A 21,917-nucleotide genomic window follows, 5' to 3' on the forward strand; every position below is an offset into this window, starting at 1 on the left:
GTAACTTGAGTGACAGTGACCATAAAATGATAAGAGTTCAAAATCCTAAGGGTAGGAAAAAGAAGAGCAGCAGAATAAAGACATTGAATGTCAGAAAAGCAGACTTTAGATAACTCATGGGCAGGATCTCTTGGGGGGCAAGTCTAAGGGGAAAAGGGGTCCAGGAGAACTAGCAGTACTTTAAAGAGACCATATTAAAAGGGCACAGGAGCAAGCTATCCTGATGCAGTGGAAGAATGGGAAGTGCAACAGGAGAGATGCTGGGCTAGACAGCAGTCTCTTTAATGAGTTGAAAATAAAAAAAAAAAAATCCTAGAAAAAGTGGAAATGTGGTCATATTACTAGGGAAGAGTATAAGAATATCACCTGGCAGTTCAAGAAGAAAATTAGGAAGGATAAGGAACAATTTGAGATACAATTGGTAAGGGGCATAGAAGACAATAAAACGGCATTCTAGAAGTATATGAATAATAAGAGGAAGACCAAAGAAATCAAGGGTTCCTTACAGAATGCAGAAGGCAATGTTGTTACAGATGATGCAGATAAGCCTCTAGTATTTAGTGCTTTTTTTTACTTCAGTCTACAAATAGGGGCAACTACCAGACGACAAGTGTGCTTGGCAGCAAAAATAGGGAAGCAGACAAACAGCCTAGCGTAGTGGCAGAATAAGTTAGAATAGTTTAGAAATTACTTAGAGAAGCTAGATGCTTTCAGATTGGTAGGGCTGGATTGGATGCACTTTAGGCTATGGAAGGAATTGGCTGAGGTAATTTCAGAGGCATTGGCTATTCTCTTTGAGAATTTGTGGAGGACAGATGAAGTCCTGAATGACTGAATAAGGTCAGATAGAGTGCCCATCTTTAACAAATGGAAGGAGGACCCAGGAAATTACATACCAGTCAGCCTGACCTCAATATCTGTAAAGAACTTGGGGCAAGTCCTTAAGGATCCTGTTATGAAGCACTGAGAGGTAAAGGTGATCTGGAGCAGGAAACATTGATTCACTAAGAGCAAGTCATGCCTGCTCAATCTCATTTCCTTCTATGATAAAGTGGTAGGCTCTGTGGATATGATATTCTTTGACTTCATCAAGGTTTTTGATGTTGTCTCTCTCAACATCGTCATTAACAAGCTAAGAAAATATAGAACTGACAAAAGTATTGTAAGCTGGATACATAACTGGTTGGATTATTGTGCTCAACAAATAGCCACCCATGGCTCAATATCACCTGGGAAGGGGTATCACTTGGGGTTCCCCAGGGGCCTCTCCTGGGTCTGGAGTTGTTCAACATTTTCATTAATGATTTGGGCAGAGTGGGAGTGCATACTTAGCAAGTTTACAGCAATACCAAGTTGAGTGGAGTTGCAGACACACCGGAGGGTAGAGCTAGGATCCAGAATGATCAGGATTGATTGTGTGCACATATACAGACTTGGGGCATGACTGGCTAGGCTGCAGTACTGCAGAGAAAGACCTGGGGATTACAATAGACAGTAAGCAAAATATGAGAAAATAGTATTCTCTCTCTTGTTATTAAAAGGCCAACAGCATACTAAGCTTTATTAACAGGAGTGTCACTTGCAAATCAAGGGAAGTGACTGCAAATCAAGGAAAGTGATTCAGCACTGGTGAGGCCTCACTTGGAGTACTGTGTCCAATTTTATGCCCCATACTTCAAGAAGGATGTGGACAGATTGGAAAGTGTCCAGCAGAGGGCAGCAGAAATGATTAGAGGCCTGAAAAGCTTTACTTATAAGGAAAGGTTGAAAGAGCTGGGTTCTTTAGTCTGAAGAAGAGAAGACTGAGGGGGACTTGATAATAATCTCCAAATACCTGAAGGGTAATTATAGACAGGGTGGAATAAAATTATTTTCTGGCTGCAGAGAACAGGACTGAAAGTGGTGGTTTCAAGCTGTAGCAGAGGACATTTAGGTTGTAGATTAGGAGAAACTTTCTGTCTCTCACGGTGGTCAAGCACTGGAACAGGCAACCTAGATATGTTGTGGAATCTGCATCCCTGGAAATTTTCAAGAGAAGTTTCAACAGATGCTTGGCTAGGAAGGTTTAGTCAGGGATGATCCTGCCTTGAGCAGGAGACTGGACTAGATGACTTCATGAGGTTCCTTCTATTTTACTTTTCTATGATCCCCGTCATGTCATGGCCAGGATGCCAGTATATATGAATTGCCATATTCTGGATCAGACCATCAATCCATCTTGCCCAGTATCCCGTGTCACCCAGTGGCAGAGAATGGATACTGAAAGAGAGCGCAAACTGGGTATGACCAGGATTTTTTTCCACTGTTTCTCTCTCACTTATAGCCTCCATCATTAAGGAAGTTCTGATTTCGAGGCTGTAGCCCTAACTCCCATGCTCAATAGCCTTTGCAGGTAGGGATAAGGATGTTTTGCCCAAGTCAAACACATCTTCAAATAATGGAGGCAGGACTCTCACATAGGCACTTAATCAGCAAAATGACTCAGATTGTCTAACTGATGTCACTTGAAGACACCAGTCCTGGTGACTTTCCTATCCTGAATATTCTGAACTACCAACTGGAGCTCACTTTATCCAGGAGCTCAGTCTGGGTACATCTGGTGGCCATTTTGGCCAGTCTTCCACTGATTAACTCATTGTATTTTCTTATATGGTTTCCCTTAGATTCCTCAAGGGCCTAGCTAAGGTTTTTTGCTACATGAGGGACCCATAGTGGGACCTAAATTTAACCATTGCTTTCTGATAGATTTGTCTTTTAAGCCTAGGATAATAAGCTCCTTGGTCCACTAGTCCATGAACGTGCATTTATGGTAATTACTGCAGTGAGGAGAATGGGTGAGATCCAAGTTGTTGTGGAAGACTCCATACATTACCAAGATGGAGTACTCTTGAAGATTTGACTGACCTATAATTCATGCCTAAAATGGTCTCCAAATTCCACCTGAATCAGCAGATAACTTTACTGGTCGTCTTTCTAAAATTCCTTCTTTCAGAGCAGGATTCTTTCAGCAGGTGCTTGATACTAAGAGCATTCTATCTTACTAATGTTTTGGGACCAAGCCCTTTCTCATACATCTCTGTGGCTCTCTGTAGAAAAAACTAAGAGTGGAGCAGCCGTCCAAATGGATATTGGTTTGTGTGAAATTTTGTTGGGAGACTATTGAGATGGAGCTGCCAGCCATGGTTCATGCCCCCTCCAGCAAAAAAGCAGCCATATGGAACTCCCCCGCTTCATTATTTTGGAGGCTGCAAGAATGAATGTGATATCTGTCAATCATAGCTTGTGAAAGGGACTCCAAAGCCCACCTCCAGCTGTACATAGATACTGCTTTGGAGTCAGCCACTAGTTAGGAACATATATGTGGATAGTAACTCGAAGAAGAAAAGCAAGTTATTCACCAGTCACTGGAGTTCTTAGAGGTGTATTGTCCTCATATACATGCACATCCTGACCTCTTTCCCTCTTACAGGGTTAGGGATTTTAAGACACTTAGCTATTGAAAAGAAGCTGAGGAACAGAAAGAGTGCATCACCTATCCCTTCACTGTGGTGGTGAGGAGATGGGGCAAGGCTGAAACAGTGTAATGGGTATTACTGTGGGAGAAGTCTCTAGTCAGAAGCTCAGGGGCTAAGCATATACATGTCACAGAGGCTGACTTTGAGGAATAGAATGCTCTCAGCTCATTTTGCATTCAAGCAGAATGGAATAAGATCAGGATTCCACTAGAGGCAGGCTCCATATTAGAAAACTTTGTTCAACAGACTATTTTTCTGAATCTCATCAAATGTGTGAGCCTCCTGGTTTACACTTTAAGTCTTCTGGAACCACAATGCAGATACAAGCAAACACATGTGATGATAGGCTTTGCATAGAGCTCCTAATCACCATTTCTTTTTCTTAAAGGAAAAAGCTCAAGAACTTACAGGCCATAAGCAAAACAACCAAAACTTGTAAATGAAGTTCCCTTTATGCTAGATCACCCTCCCTTGCAGATCAAAAGATGTCTGTGCTCAGGTGGGGAGGGTCTCCCTTATTTTTTTGCACCCATCAATTTCATCTTGGGCAGCTGAAAATGACTAAAGAGATCAAATAGCCCTTGCCTTTTTCTGTCCTTCCAGCCCTTCTGTCAGGTGGTTCTCTGTTCAGCCTTCATTCCTCATGTAATCATAGGCCTCTGCCAGGCAATTGTGTTGCTAAGGTAATTTTCCTCTTGACATCCCAGTTGTCCTTGGTGGTAGCTGATTTAACACAAACTCACCTGTGCTCCTAGGATAGATCTGGACCATGGGGCTTCTTGTGGGCTGGATCAAGGCCTGGTGGTAGCAGCAGGGCAATTAATGGTGGTGGGTTGAGTGGTGGCAGTTGCAGCAGAGTGAGAGGTAGCACAGGAGTTAATGTAGCTGTCTCTTGACCCTGCTGATGACATGTGTCCCCAACAGGGCTCCTTAGCTTGGAGCTTAACAGTGAGCTCTACCCCCTCACCCTTCCCCAGAATTCCAGGTCTCTTTTGGAGCCCAGTGGGATACATCTTTGACATGCCTGATCTAGGCTGTTTGTATTTGATGAAAGGACCACTTCATTGAATGACCCTCCTGTATTAGTTCAGTAACCCTGTATTTGGAGTTATTGCCCAGCACAGAGGTGAAAAGACAACAGAGAAACAAAAGACTGAATATTCAAAATAGAGTTGGCAGAGAGTTTGCCTCACAAAACATTCCTAAGTGATACATGCCAGCACCCCAAGTTGCTTCAGGCATAACTTTAATAAGCTTTAATGCGCATGAAAATCTTCTTGGAGTTAAAGATTGCCTGGTTCGATCAGGACTGTTAAAGAGGGAAAAGGGTTGCCAGTGGCATCTTGACTTTACAAGTGTCAGGTGCTGTGACTCAGCAGTTTGTCCCCAGTGGTCACTTGGTTATGAGGTTTCCAAGGAATATTTACATGCAGCAGCAGCAGATTATGGTAGAGATTCAGTAAGTCATTACTGAACATGTGCCCTTTGTTTTGGGCCTTGTCTTTCTTAAAAATTCCCTGCCCCTGTTCGTAATGAGCTCCTTTGTGTTTTCACTAAATTTTAACACAAAATATTACATTCCACTTCTTGTATTCTCCTTCAGCTCCTGTATTAAATTGCATGTAATATTTCTACATCGCCTTCAATAATTTTCTCCATTGCTTATAGAAGTAGCTGTAATTGAGGGGATAGCAAAGTGATCTCTGCATATATCATTTAGATCTCTTTTCTTAAAATTTGTAAAAACGTCTTGGGATCCAGTGACCTGAAAGCCCCTGAGCATGTCTACATGTGCATTAATGTCCTTTTCCTAATGCACAGTAAATTTAGTACCTATGGGCATTTTTACATGTACTCCAGGGGTGGAGCAATGCTTTAACTAGAGCAGCTCCAAGAGGCTCTCTAATTAAAGTACTGCAGCGTTCCATGTATTAGCACCCCTGTGCTTCAAAATGTTGGCAGGGGTGCTTGAACTAAAGCTCATTCAACAAGCTTTAATTCAAGCACCCTCACTGCCATTTTGAAGTGTGGAGACAATAATACATGTGACAGCCAGAATGGCTGACCTGCTTGACTGGGCTTTTAACTAAGTTTGCCAGGGGATGGGCACATAATCACTGGTGCAAGCCCACCAAGCATCAGCCACCAAACCATTAGGTCAGGCTGTACAAGGAAACAAACTCCTACCCCACCCTAGGGACCAGGCTTTTTCCAGGAATGCAAGGAAACTTAGGACCTTCAACAGCAAGCTCACTTGCCTTTACACAAATGCCAGGAGCCTGGGCAACAAACAGGAGGAGTTGGCCCTACTCCTAAACAGTAATGATTACAATCCTATAGGGATAACAGAGACCTGCTGGGACACCACCTATGACTGGACCACAGGTATAGATGGCTATACCCTGTACAGGAGAGATCATGTTACAAGAAAGGGTGGGGGTATAGCTTTCTATGTAAAAGAGCAATACACTTCCCTACAAGGTGAGATTGGCAACCAAGGAGGGCGACTTGAGACCCTCTGGGTAAGAATAAGGCGGGGAATGTGGTGAAGGGGATATAATGGTAGAAGTCTACTAGAGACCTCCTAATCAAAAGCAAGAACTTGACCATGAGTTTGCCAGGGAACTGTCTGAGGTTGCATGCTTTTGGTGCACGATGGTCATGGGTGACTAACTACCCTGACATCTCATGAGAAGAGCACTCAGCCAAATCCAATCAGTTGTAGTGCTTCCTCACAAACACTGATGAGCTTTATTTGTCTCAAGAAGTCCCGACAAGGGGCAAGGCACTGCTGGACCTGGTACTGGCCAAAGGGTATGATTTAGTCTATAGGCGATGCATAGAGGGAACATGGGGGGGGCATGTGCCCCCCCCGATATTGGGCCTCACCAGCCAGGGAGTGGGGAGTACTGGCCGGTGCCCCCCCCATGAGAAGCACTGATGGCACTTTTGGTTTGCCACCAGCACTGCTGGGGGACATCTCTCTCCCCCATCTGCGATATGCTGTTGGTGCCACTCCAGAGCCAGGAGGCACCAGTCGCTCATGATCTAGTCAGTGACCTGAGAATCAAAGGGAAGCTGGGAGACAGTGACCATGAGTTAATCACTTTCTCTATTCACTGCAAAACTGGCAAGTCAGTCAGCAATACGGGAGTCCTCAACTTTAGGAGGGCCGATTTTCACAAGCTTAGGAGGCTAGTTGTCCAGGCCATGAGAAATCACAATCTGGCAGGGAGGAATGTCCATGATGAAGGGTCACTCCTCAAGGATACAGTCTTTGAAGCAGAAGGGAAATCCATTTCAACCCACAGAAAAAGTAGCAAAGGGCCTGGATGATCCCCTTGGCTCAATAGGGAACTCAAGGACCTCCTGCACTTAAAAAAAGAAACATAAAGGATAGAAGATGGGAAGCACCACTAAGGTGGAGTACTCAGCACTAGCCTACTTTTGCAGGGAGGAAACTAGGAAAGCCAAGGCTGAAACCAAGTTAAAAAACTGGCCACTCAAATCAAGGACAATAAAAAGTCCTTCTTCAAATATGCGGGAAGTTGGAAAAAGAATAAGGATAACATTGGACCCTTACTAAACCAGGTTCGGCAGCTGATAACTGACAACTCAGAAAAAAGCCAATCTCCTTAATGACTACTTTGGGTCAGTTTTCCATCATCCCAGTGGGATCACTCTGCCTAACAAGAGGCAGGATCACCAGGGGAAGAATGAACCTGCACCCATCATTACCATTGATCTTCTGAGGGGACACCTTGAGAAGCTCCTATGGTAAGGATATTCGAGAACTCATGGTGCTCGGGCGAGATGCCTGATGATTGGAAGAGGGCCAGCGTGGTGCGTATCTTCAAGAAAGGGAGAAGGGAACATCCAGGGAACTACAGGCAAAATACCTTGACCTCAATCCCTGGAAAGATCTTGGAAAAAATCATCAAGGAAACCATTATCAACATTCTAGCAAAAGGTAATATTCTGAGAGATGGCCAACATGGCTTTAGGGCAGGTAGATCTTGCAATGTGCTTCACCTTGTGAGAAAGAAACCACACCACACTTACAGGCTCAGCAGTTGTACGTTAGCTAGCACCACGTCTGAAAGAGACTTGGAAGTCATGATTGACCACAAGATGAACATGAGCCACCAATGCAATGCTGCATCTGGCAAGGCAAACAAAACTCTGGCCTGCAACTTCTGATGCATCTCAAACAAGACCCTCCCACTTTACTCAGCCTTGGTGAGACCAGGGCTAGACCTCATGATCTTGCAAGGTCCTTTCCAGCTCTAATGTCTATGAAATCTATGAATACATGGTACACGGAGGCTGGCTGGAGTGCGGCAATTACCATGCTCCGGCAGACTCAATTAATTGAGTCTGCTCTGACATGCTGTAATTACGAGGTGTCGGAGCAGCCCTGCAGCACATCTATAGGCCTTTCCAATGTGAGGTACTAAATTAATACAAGTTTGGATGCACTAAATGCGCAGTAGGACAAGCACACACTTTTTAGGTGATGCTTAATGTGCAGTCACGTATTGTGCTGTGCAGTAGCATAATAGCATTTTTTTACATGCTCCTTTAATGCATATAAAATAAGTCACTGAGCATTAAAGTGCAAATGTAGATGTGCCCGCTGTGTATCATCAATTATCAGTAATAGTTAGTTAGTTAACATGATTATCAGTTTGTTATAAGATCCATTAAAATAAGGCAGCCCATTTAAAATGTCAGGATTTTTCATGGTTTTTTTTAACCCACTGGAAAGTAACAGTGCTGTTTAATAGAATTCTAACTTACCCCTGCCATGTAACACTATCCAGATCACAAAGATGTTTCTTATGAAAACAAAAGATATTTCAGCACAGGACATGGCCATCTGGCCTAACATGCTAGCATTTATTTTGGTTGATCTCAGTCTCATCTCTCTGATTTTTTTAGCCAGAACCCTGTACTCTTTCTTCTCCATAAAGAGATCTAGGTGTCTCTTGAAATCCTTTAATTGCTTTCCCAGTAACTCATTCCATATGTTTACCTTCCCTCCTTCCGTAGCCTAGAGCATTTTCCTTTTTAAATGCTGCATGGTCATTTTTCCAGGAAATGTCATAGTTCTAAAATATGTATTACAGGAACAAATCACATTTTTTTTTCCAAAGAGGTGCTGATTAGAAACCTAAACCAAATGAGAAAAAAGTCTTTAATATTTTTGATGACAAGAATATTAAAAGGAAAAAAAGACACTGTTTAAAAATAACTAATCCTGCAGTAGAAATTTAGGATTTATTTACTTACTTTAATTATACAGTTTATATGCTTCCTTTCCCAACAAAGACTCAAGGGAACATTCAGGAAGAGAAGCAGAAAAACTTAGAAGGGCAACTAGAATAAATAAACCAAAAAAAAGGAACAAAGTAAAGTGGGACCTACTGAAAAACAGTTCAGCCTAGCTTTGCTTGCTAAATGCCTGACCAAATAGAAAAGTCTTCATGCTATGCAATTAAATTGTGCATACTTTCCAGTGAGCCCATCTAATCTTGGAATGAAAGTAAAGTTTTTTTTTTTGTTTTCTATTTTTTTAAATTTACATTTTTGCTCCATTCCTGGAATCCCTGTGATACTTGCTACTATTTATATTTTATGTTGTGCTGTGGCTCCCTCTTTTCAAAATCTGTTTCTAAAACTTTACTGAAATACCAGATGCCATTCTGAAAATGTGAAACCAGAAAACAGGTTGTAAATTATAACAAACCATAAAATATATAATAAAAGGCCATCATAAAATGTCTTTGTACCACTCTCTAAAGTTTTGCGATATTGACATTTTTTGCTTTGCTTGGGTAGTAGAGTTGGAGTGTCTTATCCCATGTGTTTGTTTTTCAGATTCGGAGCAGAGTACTGGTTCAGACACAGAAGTGCTGGCGGAGAGAACATCCTGCTCATTTGGCTCCCATTCTGACCTCACCTCTGGTGGCTCAGGTCCCCAGCCACCTCCTCCTTCTTCAATGGAGGAGATCCAAGTAGAGCTGCAATGTGCTGACCTTTGGAAGAGGTTTCATGACATTGGGACTGAGATGATCATCACTAAAGCAGGCAGGTAAGACATCCCTAGCTTGTTGCCCAGTTGGGAAAAGAAGGAAACATTTTTTATGTGGTTATAGATTTTTTTAAAAACTAACTACCTTCCTCCCTTCCAACAAAAAGTTGTCTTGGTTATGGGCCTCCTTGTCCTGTGGACTGATACTCTATCTGCTGCAATAAGTAGTTGGTGGTAGCCTTCCCTTTAACTGAATACTCAGGAAGTGGTGGCTGTGCTGTTGGCAGTACTTTCTTTAAGATAAGATATAAAATTGAAATCTTGGTCATTTGAGCCCTTTAGTAATTCATGAGGATAGTTCTGCTTGTCCTGGCTGCATTCTAACTCAGCTTCATGCTAAACTAAAATCATCTTGCAGTTCTAACTGGATAAAACATTGGCTGTTTTGTTCTGACTGACAAATAGCTGAATTTCTGGTTTGGTTTGGGAAGAAATATGAATTCCTTAGGATTTTTTTTTGAAAGAAAGTTCATCCTTTTGCACCATCACCCACAGTGGAAGACTTTATCTTTGATGTGCATGCAATGGAAATGCTTAAAATGTGGTTAGTCAAGCAAAATCAGAGATTAATCTTATTATTTCCTAGAATCCAGAAGTTTTGAATAGGCCTCATGAGTCCATCTCTATGTGTATTAATTTGAAAGGTTTAAATGAGGGAGGCAAGCTTGTTTACAGAGGATGCAGAAAAGGCTGAAGTGCTCAATGTTCTTTTTATTTCAGTCTTCTCAGGCAAGTTCAGCTCCTAGACTACTGCACCTGGAAGCACAGTTGGGGAAGGAGGTGAGCAGCCCTCAGTGGTGAAACAACAAGTTAGGGACTACTTAGAACATCTAGATATGTACAAGTCCATGGGGCTGGATGGGATACACCCAAGGGTGCTGAGGGAGTTGAATAGTTGAATTAATGAATGAATGAACTGTAAAAGTAGATAGAAAAATGGATGGAGCATTGGGTTCAGGGAGTACTAATCAGTGATTTGATGTCTAGTTGGCAGCTGGTATCAAGTAGATTGCCCCAGAGGTCAGTACTGGGTCCAGTTGTGTTCAATGTCTTCATCAATGACCTGGAAGATGGCATTGAGTGCACCTTCAGCGAGTTTGCAGATGATACCAAGCTGGGGGGAGTAGTAGATACATTGGAGGGTAGGAATAGGATTCAGAGTGACCTAGACAAATTGGAGGATTAGGCCAAAAGAAATCTCATGGGGCACATCTAGCTGAGTGTGCACGTGCCTGTTGTGGCATCTCAAAGTAGTTTGAGACAATGCAAGAGGCACACTAGGAACAAAAAAAATGTTTCCCACACTACATATTTTCAGCTCATGCTGCAAATATGATACTTGGAAATCCAGGTATAAAATAAAAATCCCACAGAAAAAAGCAGGGCAAGACACAGTCTAGGACTATGTCCTGAGGCAACCCAGAAGCTGGTGCCCCAGAGGGACACTCTGGTTTCTAGCCAGAGTATCTCTATGGAGATTCTGCTGCCCCAGCATGCAGGGAGCACACCCTTAGTGTGCTGAGGCAAACAAAAGTGGGGAAAAGCTATGGAATGACCAGGACCCAGGCACTGTTCCAGGTAAGTTAGGGATATGGAAGTGGGAGGGTTTATGGATATGGGGGTACAGTGGGTGTGGAAGTGTGTGAGGAATAGCGCAGGGATGTAAGGGGTGTGTGGGGGGATGTGGACAGTGATAGGGGATGCAGGGTTTGTGGGAGGGCTGGAGTGGGAGCCTCCCCACCCACCCCCTGCGGAGCTGGCAGCAGCAGCCAGCTGGGCTGTGACCTGGCTATAGGCACAGCAGCAGCACAGCGCTGCCTGACACGGGCTCTGTACATGTTGAGCAGACCCAGCACAGGTGCTGGCCTCAGGCTGTAGCTCCCCCTAGCTGAAGATTCAGGGGGAACTGGACAGGGTTAGTTTGTCCCACATGGCACAACTTGTCCCACACCAAAGTGCGTATTCAGGCACGTGTGCTGCTCTTATTTGAGCTGCTGCAAGTGCACATGCCTGCATGTGTGGATGCATCCATGAGGTTCAACAAGGACAAGTGCAAAGTCCTGCACTTAGAAAGGAACAATCTCATGCACCAGTACAGGCTGGGGGCTGACTGGCTGGGCAGCAGCTCTGCAGAGAAGGACCTGGGGGTTACAGTGGACAATAAGCTGGATGAGCCAGCAGTGTGCCCTTGTTGCCAAGAAGGCTAATGACATACTGGGCTGCATTGGTAGGTGTGTTGCCAGTAAGTTAAGGGAAATGATTATTCCCCTCTCTTCAGCCCTGATGAGGCCAGACCTGGAGTACCGTGGTCAGTTTTGGACTCTCTACTACAGAAAGGATGTCGAGAAATTGGAAAGGGTGCAGAGGAGGGCAACAGAAATGATGAGGAGGGTGGGGAACATGACTTATGAGGAAAGACTGATGGAACTGGGCTTATTTAGTCTAGGGAAGAGGCTACTGAGATGTGACTTAATAGCAGCCTTCAACTACCTGAAGTGGGGTTTGAAAGAGGATGGAGCTAGACTGTTCTCAGTGGTGGCAGATGACAGAACAAGAAGTAACAGTCTCAAGTTGCAGCAAGGGAAGTTTAGGTTAGAAATTAGGAAGAATTTTCTCAGTAGGAGTAAAACACTGCAACAGGTTACCCGGAGAGGTGGTGAAATCTCCATCCTTGGAGGTTTTTAAAACTCAGTTGAACAAAGCTTTGGCTGGGATGATCTAGTTGGGGATGGTCCTACTCTGAGCAGGGGGTTGGACTAGATGAACTCCTGAGGTCCCTTCCAACCCCAACTTTCTATGATTCTATGAAATTAGTGGCGTTTTAATACAAGTTAATTTTGCAAAAAAGCAAATCAGCACCACGGACAGAGAAATCATGAAAAACAAGTTAATTAGTTTTAGGATAGACAATTTCCAAAAAATGCATATTGATTCTTTCTGAAGGATTGAAAAAATTTATTATTTTTCATTATTTATAATAATTTTCCTTCTCTGAGCTTCCAGTGTCTGTGTATCACAGGTAGACCTTTGATTTTTTAGATGGTTTTTGTGAGTTGATTGCCTTTGATTTGTAGCTGGAAGGAAATCAGATACCTTGGGAAAAATTGGGTCAAACAGTTTTACTTGGGAGATGGTCAGAGGTGTACTAAGCCTTGTGACCAGTGCAGGTTCTGTCATCACTAGGCTTAAGTAATCTTATTACTAGATGTAGAGCTACTCTCATTATAGGACTGACAGGTTCCTTGTTATTATCATTGTTTCAGATTTAACAGACAATGCAATTCAAATTGGTTAATACATAATCTTACACTTTATACCTGTTGATGTCTAAGCACTTTACCAAGAAAGGTAAATACCATTGGGTGCCCATACACAAGCACGTAGGCTGCTCCAACACATTGGAATTCCAGCACATCAGTGTGGCAATTGCTGTGCTCCAGCAGCCTCCTGCATCTTGTGCACCAGTGTCCCCATGGTTAAAAATGGTGATGGGGGCCTCTTTATCTAAAGCTTGTTGAATAAGCTTTAGTTCTAGTGCCCTCACCACCATTTTTACATGTGAGGATGATGATAAACAAGATGCAGTGGTGCTTTAATTAGACTGTAGAGCCACTCTAGTTAAAGTGCCAGTCTCCCCACCCCTGGAGCACATGTAAAAGTGCCCATTATCCCCAGTTGGATTTCAGGCTGGAATTCAAGTTTTCTGACTTCAATTTCATTGCTCCATTGATGGGATCAAGGCACTACAAATAAGAAGTGGATCTGTCAACGTATCAGGATTACTTGCAATTTTTTTAAAAAGATGGTTAGTTGCTTGGATATTTATAGTTCTGATATATGCTTGTTTGCCAAGTAATTTGAGTGGACAAACTAACCAACAACATAAATAAATACATATAAATTAATTAAAATCAAAGTACAGTTTTCTGTTGTGTCATATTGTGGATTTCTCAGCAGTAGTTGTGCTTTTATATGAATAGTCTGGTGCTTCCAGAGGTAAAAAAAATGAAAGTGAAATAAGTATATTAGAAAATTCTAGGGAAGCATAGCCTACAAGTATAGTTCTTTTGTGTTACTGAATTTGGAATGGACCTTACAAAAGGCAATCATGTGAAGGCAAAATGAGTGAAATTCAGTGCTCTCACTCTCCAGCAATTCTCAAAACCAGATAATTTTGCTTATTGGTATGGGTGATTAAATATAAAAATATATAGGGCAATAAGTTAAATAAATAAATAATAAATACGTTTTTCTGCTTAAGGAAGATCTAAAGTTTCTGAATGTTTCACCAAACATGGCTCCAGCCTGCCCTTTTATTGATTCAGAGTCAGTGTCCCATCCTTCCCATAAGCTTGGTAATTTTTTAAGTATGTCTTTTGAAAGAGCATTAGTTCCACAATGGGTGGCATTATGGTACAGTTTCTTCTGCAGATGTTGTTTTCAGAAGATGTTTAACTAGTATAAAGTGGAAAAAGGCATTTATGGGTTGAAAGCTGCTTTGGGATTCATCAAATGCCCCAGTGCTTCTAGACAGAAAGTTTGGAAGATAAATTGAAGATCCTTGGTCTCTACAATCTTAAATCAAACATCTCACTACTGAGCATGTGAAATGTGTAGCTGATGATGTTGTTCACAGGTCCTCTTTTTCTCTCAGGCATATTTTGGCCCATACTTTAAACGAGTCATTATCCTCAGCTTCATAGGTTTCTACTGACATTCTCGGAGATGAGTGGAAATTGGGATAGGCATTCCACAAGATGGAATTTTGACATTTCAATATTTTCTTCAGCTTAAATCAGGATGAGAAGTTGAAATATCAAAATCTTATGAGGAATGAAAAGCTATAACTAGCTTTGACTTGTAAATGCAGAACACTTTATTTTGACATTTTTGATTGAACCAAACTACTATGCTTTTTTCACATCAAAACATTTCACTTCATTTTAATGTGTATGACTGCATGAAGCTTCAGGTGGTGATTCGATTTGGAAGAGGTTTGGCCCAATTTGGTGGCCGAGTCTCCATATCTGAATCAAATCAGGGGATGAATTAAGAGGTCTAAATCAATTCAAAGCTCTCTGAATCTTCAGAAAAGATGAAAAAAAGGGAGCTACAGCTAGACTTGGAGCTAGTAAGTAGGGGGGGAGTGGGGGCTGTGGGAAGGAGGAGGGGACCATGGGGGGGATCTCCGTCAGGCCACATCCCCTGCCTGCTCCCCAACCCCATCCCCCATGGTTGTTCCACCCACCCCAACTCCCGTGCTGAAAAAAAAAAAAAAAAAGTCCCTACTCACCAGTGCTGCTGGGTGGGGGGTGATTCCTGCTGCCTTCCACTACCGCCTGGCATATGGGGGGCTCTGCTATGAGGTCCCTGACCCCCCCCCCGCTGTCCCAGCCCCCTCATGGCTGCCCTATCTGCCCCAGCTCTGGCCCTTTAAGAGAGAGAAAAAAAAAAGAGACCCTCCCCGGACTCACTGCTCATGCTGCAGCTTCAGGAGGCTCCAGCAGAGCCCCCCACATGGTGGGGGCAGCAGGGATCACCCCCCTGCTGGCAGGAATGGTGAGTCCAGGAGGTTTTCTCAATTATTTTTTTCCTTAAAGGGAGGGATCCGCAGCAGGCAGGGCAGCCATGGTGGGGGCAGGGGGTGGGGAGGGCTGGGACAGCAGGGTTGTGGGCTCATGGAGAGCCCCATCATGCAGCATGGGGCAGTGCAGGGCAGCAGGGAATTGCCCCCCCACATGGCAGCACCCAGTGAGCTGGTGCTTCCCTCCCCCCCTCAAGTGCCAGGAGCTGGGGTGAGTGGGCAGCCATTGCTGGGCTGGGAGAGTGGGTGGGGGATGGGCATGGTCGAGTCAGAGATTCGGCAGCAGCCAAATCTCCAAATCTGATTTGGTCGAATCGAATTGGGACAGCAATTGGAATCACTGAATCGAATCAATGTCCCCCGAATCAGCCAAATCTGAAGCAAATACCAGCTGCTGTGCACAGGTCTAATTTGCAGCTTCTTGCTTCCATAGAAAATAATTTACTTACCTGGTTCTTTCCTTGGTTTAGAACACTGGGATCCTATCATTCTGCAAGCTATGTCCTACTTAGCTGTTTATAACTGGGAGAGTGTTTCTTCTTTCCTTTCTCCCTACATGCACACCCCCAGTGATTTATGCACTCTATGTTTGTGATCCCTCAGATGAGTATTTTTTTTTTTAATCTCCTGCTGTCTCTGCTCTTGTAGCATGACCAACATTACACAATCTTTTCATTAATTTTTATGGTGTCCTTTAATACATGATTATGGGGGTGTAGAGTACAGAGTATTAAAGGTTTTGCCTACTACCTTGAGGATGTATATTAAAAGTTTCACTTTTACAGGGAACATAAATGCCCTAATAGCAAAGAGATAAATGTAGTAAGGGGTCCTCTCCTTTGTACAGGCAGGCCATGAAGGCAATGAAAAATGTCTGGAGGTCAGCCTGAGTTTAGCAAAGGATTGCTACAAAGATTGCTGTGTTCACTCATAGAATGTTCAGTGATTCAAATAGAAAGTGTCATTCCTTCTGTTCAGGGAAATGTCTCTCCAAATACACAATCAGTATTAGCACTCTGACCTGGTTACATGGTCTAAATCAGGGGTGGGCAAAATATGGCATTCAATCTGGGCCACAGTGGGTCCTTTGACCCCTTTCAGCTCAGGTGTGGGTGGGGGGGCAGCTTGGGCTGTAGCATGTGCAGCCAATCCTACCACCCCCAGGCCTTCAGTGGGGTGGTACAGTGGTGGCTGGACTCTGTTTCCCAGCAGCCCCATAGTGGTGGCATCTATGCTGCCACCAGACATGGCTCTTCTACCTAGGGACTCTGGCTCTCTTCCCCACACTCACCACCAGGGGCACCAGACAGAGGGCAGGTGAGTTCTCCACAGAGACTGGCTTGGGCCCCCCCCTCCGGGCAGCGTGCAGTCAACTGGGAAGATGGGAAGGGGCCATGGGCAGGCAAGGAGTGGGGTCCAGGAGCATTCTGTCTCACTCCACCTTGGAACTAGATCTTTTCCATGTCCTTGTAATGGTGTGGTCTGTCCCCTTAAGAGGGGGAAGGCAGCCCTATTCAGTAGCTGAAGTTGTGATGAAGTTGTTGATAAAAGACTTACTGTGTACTTAAACCACAGCAGAGAGCACAGACAGGCTATGAAGGAAGTCTGGAGAGTAGGAGGCAGCAACCTGTGGGGCCAGAACCAAAAGAGGTTTCCCTTCCCAGCATCCAGAACAGCACAGCAGAATATTTTTTTAGTGTTCTGTTTGTTTAAAAGACTGTTTTATCTGGGTAGACTGGCTGGGGGGCTTCTCAGGGAGCAAAGCCTGCCTATAGGAGTCAACAAGACAGGCAACCTGTTTAAAGTCCCTTTTCTACAAAGCTGCCACTGAGAACTGATAAGATACTCGTAACGGGACTCCCTTGATTGTGTGTGAATGGCTTTAGTTTAATAGAATCGCAACTAGATCAAAATATTGTTTTTTGAAAGTCAAGCTTATACTTTGTCACTATTAAAATCTAAATCAAATCAAACTAGGCCAGAATTAAGCAATCATAGTTAAAATGCTTATTTACCCCTTTCTCTTTCACCAGCTCACTCTCTAGTGTTAAGAATATGTCTTTAAAATATTAATATCAGTGTTCAAGTCCTCTTTAGTTCCCTGACAGACATTTACCATTTGGGTTATGGCAGCAAATATTGTATACAAGAGACAAGTTTTTTTTGGATATCTTATATTTCTGTAGTTGGGACTACTGTCAGATAGTTTTTGGGTATTGACACAAGCTGAATTACAAATTAAAGGAAAAGACTATGCAAATACAAACAGTATGCTCAGAGGGACAACTGAAACAGATCAGACAGACATAACACTTAAACAATTTTAAACTGTAAACACCCAAACATATGGCATGCTGAAGGCTAATGGCATACTAAGCTGAATTGGTATGAGTGTTGCCAGCAGATCAAGGGAAGTGATTATTACCATCTATTCAGCACTGGGGAAGCCACATCTGAAATACTGTGTCTCATTTTGGGACCCCACTACAGAAAGGATGTGGACAACTTGGAGAGTCCAGTGGAAGACAACAAAATGGTGAGTGGGGTGGGGGACATGACTTAAGGAGAGGCTGAGGGAACTGGATTTATTTAGTTTAGAGAAGAGATTACTGAGAGGGGATTTGATAGCAGCATTCAACTACCTGAAGGATGGTTTTGAAGAGGATGGAGCTAGACTGTTCTTGGTGGTAGAAGGTGACAGAATAAGGAGAAATGGGATCAAGTTGCAAGAAGGGAAGTTTAGGTTAGATATTAGGGAAAAAAATTCTTACTAGGATGGTAGTAAAACGTTGGAACAGATTACCCATAGAGGCTGCCTTGGTTGGGATGATCTAGTTGGGGATGATCCTGCTTTGAGTGGGGGTTGGACTAGATGACCCCCTGAGGTCCCTTCCAACCCTAATTTTCTATTATGTATAAGCCAATTTGCAATGGTTTAAACTTCCTAGAATATTTCAAAAGTTTACCTGGATACTCAGGTATTGTTTTGAAATGGTCCTCCTTGAAGTGGGTTAGTGATATGTGGAAACCAAGCTTCCCATGACTAGTATCTTGTTGGTCCTCCAGGCATCCTACACTGCACTACTTATCACCCCCTGCTCCCCTGGTATTCAGTGCCACCCCTGGTGGTGGTTTGACAGCATGGTAATGCCAAAAGCATGACTGTTCTACTTAGAACCCATGGCAATGGATGTGCAGACACCCTGTAACAGGGGGGCCTTCTTGGGGCTGATTCACCTTTGGCCCACACACCTGTTTCTGGGCCAACCACTTAATTAATTATTAGTTGTTAATAAACAATCTTAATTAGGCAGGAGGCTGCCCGTAGCATCCCCTGGAATCGGGGCAAGCAATCTGTGGCTCTGTACCTCCCATACACTGCAGCCCATGCCTCATAGATGGCATCCATGGTTCTTACAGTCATTGGTCCTGCACTGGACCACAGAATTCTCTGATTAGGACCCCTCCAAGATCCCTCCATTCAGGCGGCCTACCCCACCTTCATTCAGGCTATCTAGCTCCCTGAAACTATTTTCCCCTGTCAGATGTGGGACCTTTAGCCATAAAGGCCCTGGCCTCACCTTTAAGGCCAGTTGGAAACCCCAGGCCCTCTTAGCTCTGGGCATCCCTCACAGTGGTCCACCAGCCCTTTTGATCATCCTGGTCCTGGCCCCAGCATTGACCAGTCAAGGGTACTCTCTCAATCAGGTCTGAGTATCTAGCCTCTCCCCCAGGGTCTGCCCTCCATGCCTTAGTAGCAGGTAACCCACCAAGTTGTGGGGGCTGGGGTTAAGGCACCCCAACCCACCTTTAACCAGGGTGGTAACTGGCCTGGCATTTCCTGGGGGCTTCCACACCACTGAGAGCCCCACCAGGCCACCCACTCCCCGCAGGGTGCAGTTTTAGGTCATGCCCAGGTCCAGGAGCCTCCAAGCCATCCCCTACAGCTCTTCCCTTACCTCCAGGATAATACCAGCAACCAGGCAATGTTGCTGCCTGGACTGCTAGTAGGAAACTGAAATGTTTATATAGGTAGCCAGGATCTAAAATGGCTGCTGCTATCAAGCACCTGCTGGCTGTTTGGCTCTAATCTTAAAGTGGCAGGCACAAACAGTGCCCTACCACACATCCTTACCCTAGATAGTAGTGAACTGAATCCTAATCTGTGACATTCTTGGAATGGTTCAAGTATTATGTCTGTCTACATCCTGATCAAAATATTTCTAGTTCCCCAACTCCTGGCCCTTAATAAACCCCCAAACCTGGCCCAGCTCATAATCGGAAGTAAAATCCCCTCTGATCAACAGACTCCAAATGGGATACAGTGCTACCTTAACAATAAATGCAAACCTGTCAATACATCTCTAGCACTACAGCAATCAATACCTTTCACAACAAAACCACAGAACGGCCACTCTTTCTCTAAACTTACAATCCTTGTGATCAAAGGAAGTGCATTAACTTCCAGAAGAAGGGCCTGGGAAAAGATTCATGCATAACTCTACTGGGCAGTAACAACAGTCTCAAGAGCAATGCTCTCAAGTTTCAGCAAGGGAAGTTTAGGTTAGATATTAGGAAGAATTTTCTCACTAGGAGGGTAGTAAAACACTGGAACAGGTTGTCCAGCTCCCAAAACAGTTTCTATCCTCCTAGCTCACCAGCTAGAGGTGGGCAAAAGAAGATTCAAGGACACCATGAAGGCCAGTCTAGAAAAATGTGATATTAACATTAATCCCTGGGAGGCTTGAACACTGAATCATCTCCAATGGTCCTGTTGTATATGGCAAGGCATCAGTGACTTTGAGCAAATCCACCTCTATAGATGAGAGTGACAAAGGCAACGAGCTGTGACCTGACATTAGCAGGATCCACTCCTTCCGTCAGGAGCTTTCAAGTCATATCCAGACTCACCACTGGCTTCAATATTTACTAGAAGACTGTCTTCTTAATAGTGAGGGACTTCTGACAAGAAATTGAGGAAGGCAGGCAAGGTTCTTTGAGTAGATGTGATATCTTTTATTAGACCAACTGAGTAGTTGGGGAAAAGTTCTTAGCAAGCTTTCAGGTGCAATCACCTTTCCTCAGGCATAGGAAGTCTCTGATTTTCTGAGATTCAGCTTCTCAATTTCTCCCAACAGTTGGTTTAATAAAAGATATCACAAAAAAAGCCTTCCCTCTTTTTTATTTCCTGGACATTCACAACAACAACAACAGGAGCTCACCATTTAGAGAGGGGAATTAACATGCATGCATATTGCTGTTGGGGTACACAACTATTTCTTTTTTCTTATCCCTTAGCTCTCTCCAGCTCTGGAATCCATAAGGCACATAGGAAAGCATATAGATGTGGCAGCTTCTTTCTGAGGCAGCACAGAAGAAATTGGGTTCTGCCATATCACAAATTTGCCTTATATTTCCAGCTTGAATAGAAAGGACCTTATGCTACCTGCCATTTGGCATTGTCTGTAAAATGGATTGGCTGATATTTGACCTTAAAGTAGATTTCATAGATTTCATAGACAATAGGGCTGGAAAGGAGCTTGGAAGATCACTGAATCCAGCCCCCTGCCCAAAGGGCAGGAAGTCAGCTAGGGTCACAGGATCCCAGCAAGATAAGCATCCAATTTACTCTTGAAGGTGTTCAATGTAGGTGCTTGAACTACCTCCGGTGGCAGGCTATTCCTGACCTTGGGGGCTCGGACAGTAAAGAAATTCTTCCTTATGTCCAGCCTGAAACAATTTTGCAGTAGTTTATAACCGTTCAAACTTATCATCCCTTGGGGCACTCTGGTGAACAAACGTTTCCCCAGATACTCAAGTAGAGTCTGGGGCTTTGCTTGGTGAGAACGGTGGTAGAGTACACACAAATAGAAGCAGTGAGCAAAACAGATGAACTCAAGGGGTGCGTCCACACATGTAAGCATGTGTGCTTGCAGGAGCTCAAATAGAAGCGGTGCAAATTTGAGCCGGGGCTTTTTGCCTCAGTGCACATGCCCAGACATGCACTTTGATGTGGGGTAAATTCTGCCATTTGGGGCAAAATAATCCTGCTTAGCTCTTCCCAGATCTGCAGCCAAGGGGAGCTAGACCCCGGGGCCAGCACCTGGGCTGTCCCAGGCAGTATAAAAAGCTGCCCTGTCCTGGCCCCATCAGTATAAAAAGCTGCCCTGTCAAGTAGCACAGGGCTACTCACTCTTAGGAGCTTCTGGGGCCCAGCCAATTGGTACCTAGGGGTAATACCCCTTGTGCCAGCTGGACTACTGAAGCAGCCCTAAGAGTTCCCTGCACCCTCTACTCACTGCAGCAGTCTGGCAGTGCGGGCTGCTGCTTGGCTGTGACCTGCTGCACACCTGCCAGACCCAGATGGGGACTGGATAGCCAGTACAGGCATCTGCCCCCTCTGGGCCAGCTGCCATGGCTTGTGTGCAGCACTCCTGCCATGTGTCCCCCTTCCCAGTCATCCGGGCAGCTATCACCCAGAAGATGCTCCCAGTGTGGTGGCTTGCTTTGAACTTGCAAAACATGTCCTCCTGGCCCCAGGTGCCCCTGCAGCCACAGCTCCAGCCAGCTTGTCTCATCTTGTCTGGCAGCTGGGCATGTGGGGTGTGTGCTGGGGGGATGTGGGGTTTGCAGGAGGGGGTGGGATGGGGAGGCTAGGGGAGTGTGGGTGACTGTGGAGAGGTATTGGGGGCTGTGGGGTGTGTGGGTTGGTGTGGGTAGATTG

The 21,917-nt window shown here is 44.3% G+C and overlaps 1 protein-coding gene across 1 annotated transcript in view; it reads left to right on the top strand.

Annotated features, from left to right (window-relative positions):
- TBX15 (T-box 15) overlaps nt 1-21,917 on the top strand; it is a 167,037-nt gene that overhangs the window by 60,595 nt on the left and 84,525 nt on the right. The window contains exon 2 of the mRNA XM_019548648.1: nt 9,396-9,609. Within this exon, the coding sequence (XP_019404193.1) occupies nt 9,396-9,609 (214 nt within the window). The remainder of the gene's footprint in view (nt 1-9,395; nt 9,610-21,917) is intronic.

This window comes from Crocodylus porosus, unplaced genomic scaffold, assembly GCF_001723895.1.
Source record: "Crocodylus porosus isolate Cpor-Errol unplaced genomic scaffold, CroPor_comp1, whole genome shotgun sequence".
Classification (NCBI taxonomy): Eukaryota; Metazoa; Chordata; order Crocodylia; family Crocodylidae; genus Crocodylus; species Crocodylus porosus.